The following is a 6,534-nucleotide window of genomic DNA, read 5'->3' on the forward strand; positions in this document are numbered from 1 at the left end:
ACTAGTAGTAAAAGATATAAAAAAATAGTAATAGTAACATTATAAGAATAATATTGGTTTTGAGTGATAATATATCTGAGTTTAATAGTTATTGCACAGATTTAAAGTGAAACAAATATATATATATATATATACATATTACACACATATTAGTGTTATTAGTTGTGCAGCCTCAAGATATGTATACTGTACTTCAAAGTACTTATGAATCAAATAATTTTGTTAATATGATCTTTCTGAAGTAATTTGAGGTATTTACTTAATTTCTAGTGGTTTGTTTAGTCAAAGTCATCTGTAGGACTTCAGGTGCAATGCAGCTGTGTTGAAAATGAATCTGTTGACTGAAAATGTATCTTAAACAGTGTTTGAGTAACTAGTTTAGATGTAATGGCGTTATGTAATTTATTTACAGAATAAATGTAACTGTAATCCGTTACAGTTACTGAGGAAAAAAAATGCAATTAAATTACAGATACTTATGAAAATGTTGATGATTACAAATAATATTTAACATGTTACTGAATACATATGTTGCTGTTTTCAATTATTTGAAGTCAATATTTTTTAGTCATGTAAATCAATCATGACATGGGCTTATTTGGAGCACACATGGGCTTAAATTGTGTCATAGTACCAATCAAGCCCATGCTAGACTTTTGACATTTTTCATAAAATATCTTTACTTTATATTCCAAAATCTACATGAAGTAATGAATACATTTTTAAATGAGACACATCTTTACTTTATAAGAAATGATATCCCTTATAAATCATGTCAGTATCCATGAAAAACACCTGGTGGGCTTAATGGGTACGCTTACCCCAACAATTGAAAACACTGATTAGAAAATTAATCAAAAAACAATCAAATATAATAAGTTACATTACTTTGACTAAGTAATTGAAATAGTTACATTACTCATTATACTTTAAATAAGGTAACTAGTATTCTGTGACCTATTACATTTCCAAAGTAACCTTCCCAACCCTGGTCTTGAACACCACGAACACATAGAAACATGTGATACTCTCAAGCTACAACATACCTACAGTGTTTTCGCCTCTCTGCTGTCTCTCTTTCATGTTGACTGATGTCTCCTTTGGGGTGTCGCACCGCTGCTTTGTTGAGCTTTGTCCCCTCCGAGGCTCCGTATATTACGAGCCTCTGATTGGTCCACACTGAAAACGTTTTGAGGACGACCAGCAGGTACGTGAGCTGCTACTCATTTAGCTATTTCTATTAATTGTAAAATAAAAGCCAACTTTTCTGTGGGCGGTGCAGTCTGCTTTGACTCCAGTGGAAGTATTGAATGCACTCAAAAGAATAATGACCTCCTCTCACATCGTTTAAAGCAACAATATTTAATGGAGAGTTGGCGTGAACGGGCTAGCCACATTAGCAGCTAACGCTACCCGCACGGGTTTTATCACTTACTGCGTTAGTGTTGGGTCAAATCATTAACATTTCTCAAAACGCACTGCTACATGTAATACACATGAATAAAACCCAGCTGTTGTGTTGAACGAGTGACCGACACACATCACGAGTTAGTGAGTTAGCTCGTAGGAAGCTAATGTAGCTAATTGAAATAACATGCGACTCTGTTTTCAACTCCTCCAGATCACAGTCAAGATGAGTCTCAGGAAGCAAACCCCGAGTGACTTTCTCAAGCAGATAATTGGGAGACCTGTGGTGGTCAAACTGAACTCTGGTGTCGATTACAGAGGTAACGTATTAAATTACGGGTTCACAATTTTTCAAGGCCGACGCAAAACAACAGCCAGGTGCCCAAATTAACATTGAAATTGTTTTTCTTGCTGTAATCATTCCTACTGTTCATACTGGGCATTAGACGATCCCTTCATAATGCACTGACAGTGACTGGGGGCAAAATCCACAAGCCTTCTGTGCAAACTTAATGTTAAGAGTGTATCCAAATTAGTCAAATTAGATAGATATTGATACAAGTTTTAGTGCCAAAGTTCCTCTTTTTGGTACTATTTCCACCAAAGTGTAACAGTGAAACACAAGGAATGTGGAATTTGTTGCTAAAAAGACTGTAAATGTGGATATCCAGATATCCACTTGACTAATTCAGACTGCACTTTTAAATGCATTTTTGCACAAAAAGAGGACACACTGTGGATTTTGGCCCCAGTCACTTACATTGAAAGCACATTTGAAGGGGATCTTTTAATAGTCATTATGAACAGGGGGAATGATTACAGCAATTAAACCTCTTTCAGTGTTCGTATGGGCACCTGGCTGTTGTTTTAAGACAGACTCTCATTTTAATGTTGCTTCCATCGTGTCCATTAATTGTGACTAAGTGCACAAAATAACCAAAACTCTACATGTGTCTGTTTCTGCAGGTGTCCTTGCCTGCCTGGATGGCTACATGAACATTGCCATTGAGCAGACTGAGGAGTATGTCAATGGGCAGCTCAAGAACAAATATGGTGATGCTTTTCTAAGAGGAAACAATGGTAAGATTCTTCAATTTATACACAATTAAGTGTAATCGGGGACAGAAAAAGGGAATATACACAACTTATCTATTGCTGATGCTGAAAGCCATAAACCTCAAAATCAAGTGTTTAGGCCCAAGTGTGACAAGCCTAAATGAGGGACAGGGGTTGCAATAGTGTATTCAATAAAGTTGATCAATAAATTTCATATTATGATCACTTGAAATAGTCTGTATGTACAAACAATTTAACACTCAAGCAAGAGCAGTTTTCAGCTGTTTTGTGCTGTCGTGGTTTACACATCAACTTTCCATTATCCATTTATTGACAGTAATGTTATTTCATTGTAGAAAACAGCAGGTCAGATGGTCATTATATAATTGTAATAATTGGTTAATGAATTTCTAGCAAAAAGTTACATATATTTAAGAAAGCTAATGAAATCTAAATTTAAATGTCTTCTGTTGGGGTCTAATAACTTGTGGATGGAAATTTTCATTTGTATATTTTTATAAAGTCTGAACTGTCCCCTTAAACCCCTATGAGTCAGGCTTTGCCCTGGTGGTACTTTACAAAGCCTAAAGCAACAGACATGGGAAGCTCTCGTATCTTGCCTGCTATCCGCCCTTGACAAATAAAGGACTGTAATAGCACTAAAAACCGGTCAATAAGTCATTGTCCGTAATGATACTTAAAACCGTTTCATAAGTTCTGCATCCACCGTCAACCGCAGTCAGAACTTTTGTTAGAAGAGTCTGTTTTTTGAACTTTTGTCCGTATCCTCATCCCATCAGCTAAATTTTCCTGACATCAGCCATGTATCATATCTACTGTATGATTCCCTCTTGAATGTGAGTCATGCTGGCCAGTGGAGTGCTCGGTGAGATAAAAGAGCCAACAGCCATAGATGGGGCTATTTTGGTCAAAAATGACCAGGTTGATAAAGGTAGATTTGAGTAAAAGTAACAATTGCAACTGTATTAAATGCAACTCAGTGCACCCCTCAGCTTATCATCTCTATCCAGAATCCCATAATACTGACCAGTACCAAACAACACTATTATATTTGGGATGATAAATGATTGTTTTTCATAGTTACATCTGCTTCAATGGGACAGTATTTGTCACAGGTTAAGAATTTGTTTGTGGTCAGCCATGGGAAGTGGATGGTGGGGTGACTTCAAACCGCAGTGTCAACTTTCAATTGCAGCAGATTTTTCACAAAATCTTCACTTCTGAATGCTTTTATGTAAAAAAAAAAAAAAAAAAAAGCAAACCAAAAAACAAACAACTAAAGCTTTTTGGTGAGGATGGAATTGAATGGGCTTGTCATACGAATATGTATGTTAATCAGTGTTTATTTTCTGCGTTTTACACTTTCTGCTTTTTAATACACCAAAATTTGCTCAGTGTTAGGTAATTAACATTTTATATTTTAATGTCAATTATGGTAACTTTGCATGTAGGTTATTGTTCTTATAGAGTACCTTTATCTGAACATGAATATTTAATTTGATGCATGAGCACATCAAATGACCCTAAGATAGGACATTTAAATGTCAAGAAATGTTAGATTGTCAAAAATGTCTTTGCGTTGCTCAGTAAAACTATAGATGTAGAAGTCATGTTTATTTTTTTCCTCTCTCCACAGTTCTTTACATCAGCACCCAGAAGAGGAAAGTCTAGTGAAGACCATTCTGTATTTTTGTTTTTATTTTCAGAGGACAAGTGTTTTTTTTTGGTTGTGTAAAGGTTGAATACTGAAGAATGTTTGTTTTTTGTAAAAGTGGAATAAGTTAATAAATCCAGAGTTTTGATTTATGTCTGATCTGGTGAATATTTTCATATTTTGTTGCATATTTTGGTGTTAAGATCACAAGCGAAACGACTGAAACTGCATGTTGATTAGAAATATAAAATTCAGGTTAATAAGAATTTGCTCTCCATTAATCCCTTTTGTACTTCGTAAAATGTAAATGCAGGGTTTGAAGTAATATCATTTCAACAGAGAGATTGGGGGGGGGGGGGGGGGGGGGGGGTATGCAATTCTTGTCGTGAGTTGTAGTTTATATTTTAATATCTTTGCTTTTAATTCTTGAATAATGTCCATCAAGCTTCTCCACTGCCAGTGGGACTTAAGCTGTAAAATAATGATTGGTCCTTTTTTTTTTGTACTAAATCTTTCACTCAAAGTTTATCCCCAAAGCAAGCAATGCAGTCCAGATCTACCACTGTTTTACCACAAGGCTTCAAAAGGATTAGAACGTAATATTGTAATTTGTCAGTACTAATGTGCTAATTTTGTAATTGATCTTGATAGGACTGGCTTGCAGAAACCCATTACTGAATGGCCTGTGTACAAATGTACACATCATCCCTCATTTACTTTCCATCAGGTAATTTGATGATCGACTGTTTGTATTAGTCCAAATAGAACTATTCAAGTGTGCCTCAATAAAAAAGATAATTTCTAATTGAAAGCTCAACTTCTTTTAATCGCCATTTTAGCTTTTATCTCTGGCTAATTTTGTTTTCCAACGAAACATGAGTAATGTTACTGATAGTATCTGCACAGCGATGACTCCACTTCATTCCTTTTTACTGATGGAGCTTTCGCTTCAATCCAGTAATGTAGCTGCATTTAAATTTAGGCAGTATCTGGTAAAGTAAATGTCAGAGCATATGGCTGCATGATGGAGTACCCATGCATACAAAAGTCACATGTTGCTTGTTTTAATGCAGCATTGTGGACAGATTCAATACCTACCTCTGTAAGAAAATCTTCACTTACTGGCCATTCAAAGATCCATTACTGTATAACACAATGAGAGTGTGACTGCAGGACTAATCTATAAATGGTGCCACCTGCAGGCTATGTCAGGCTGCATTAACATGTAAACGGATCTGTCAGATCAACTCCCACTGCCCTCTGCTGCAGTCTTCCATGTTTTAGTGCTGTTGAATGTCTCTGAGCACACAGCTTACCTTTTTGTCATTTCTGACGGTACATAGATACTTTGTTCACAAATCGGGTTTGGATTGTCTCTGCTGTCCCCATCGATGTTGCCCTGTGAAAATGAATGCAGGAGCATATGCAAGAAATTGGAAGTTTATTCCATTTCAGTGTGGCCTGTGGTAATTTAGCAAATGAGTTCAAAAGTGGCATCACCTCATTACTCTAAGATAAGAATGCTATAAATATATGATTCATTAGGCTCTTAATGAGAATGCTGTGGTGTGGAGGCAGTGAGGGGAATTCTGTTCCTTCCAAGGGTGGATTTTTGAGAGCCTTGTTTTCCAACCTGTACATGCGCACTCTGGCCCCTGGAAGGAGACAAAAGGCTGCCAAGGTCAGGCCCGACTTGAGAATGAAGGACGCGTTATTGATCAAACTCTGCCGAGCTGCAGCTGTAGAGAGGGAATGTTGGGGGGGGATTGAGCTGCAACACAGACACATACAGGCAGACATAGGCACTGAGTGATGTGTACACAGAAACACATTGTACACAGTGCAACACACAAAGAATCATTATGGCACCTAGTGAGGGTTAGTACAGGCAAATATTTACCCACTGGAATCATAACCGAGCCGCTGGCTGTGTGGCCTCACCGGGAACCCAATTAATACCATTCACACAAATGACCTAGTGGTAGATATCATGCTATTGAACCATGCTCTTAAAAAAACACACACAAAAAAAACACTGAATGGATGCAGTCACTTTTCTATTTTGCATGTCCATGTGCGTGTCAACATTTGAGTATTGATTTTAGCCTCCCAATCCCTTTCGAAACCCACATTTTTTTCTTTTGACTCACTGAAATGAGGTGCATTATGAATGTGAAAAAAACCAACCCTCTTTATTTCACATGGTTTTATTTAAAGATGAATTTTACTCTCTAGTTGGTGTAGGGCACTGGTCCCCACTCAACCCAGCAAAGCAGACTGGCTCAGGGTCTCGGTGGAGGATGCTGCAGAGGCTCAACGTTGACGTATGGAGGTGAGTGATGGAGGGGAGAGGACAAAGGAGGATAGAATAGGTGACAGCCTTGTTATGTAGGAGA

General features: G+C 37.2%; 1 protein-coding gene across 1 annotated transcript; it reads left to right on the top strand.

Moving 5' to 3' along the window:
• Positions 1-1,131: 1,131 nt before the first annotated feature.
• On the top strand, positions 1,132-4,286 carry lsm6 (LSM6 homolog, U6 small nuclear RNA and mRNA degradation associated). The gene is made up of 4 exons (XM_062432648.1): positions 1,132-1,207; positions 1,622-1,727; positions 2,374-2,487; positions 4,121-4,286. Exons 2-4 carry the CDS (start codon positions 1,634-1,636, stop codon positions 4,153-4,155), a joined length of 243 nt encoding a protein of 80 aa, XP_062288632.1. The 5' UTR covers positions 1,132-1,207; positions 1,622-1,633; the 3' UTR covers positions 4,156-4,286.
• Positions 4,287-6,534: the final 2,248 nt, after the last annotated feature.

The sequence above is a fragment of the Scomber scombrus genome, chromosome 2 (genome assembly GCF_963691925.1).
Source record: "Scomber scombrus chromosome 2, fScoSco1.1, whole genome shotgun sequence".
NCBI classification, from domain to species: Eukaryota; Metazoa; Chordata; class Actinopteri; order Scombriformes; family Scombridae; genus Scomber; species Scomber scombrus.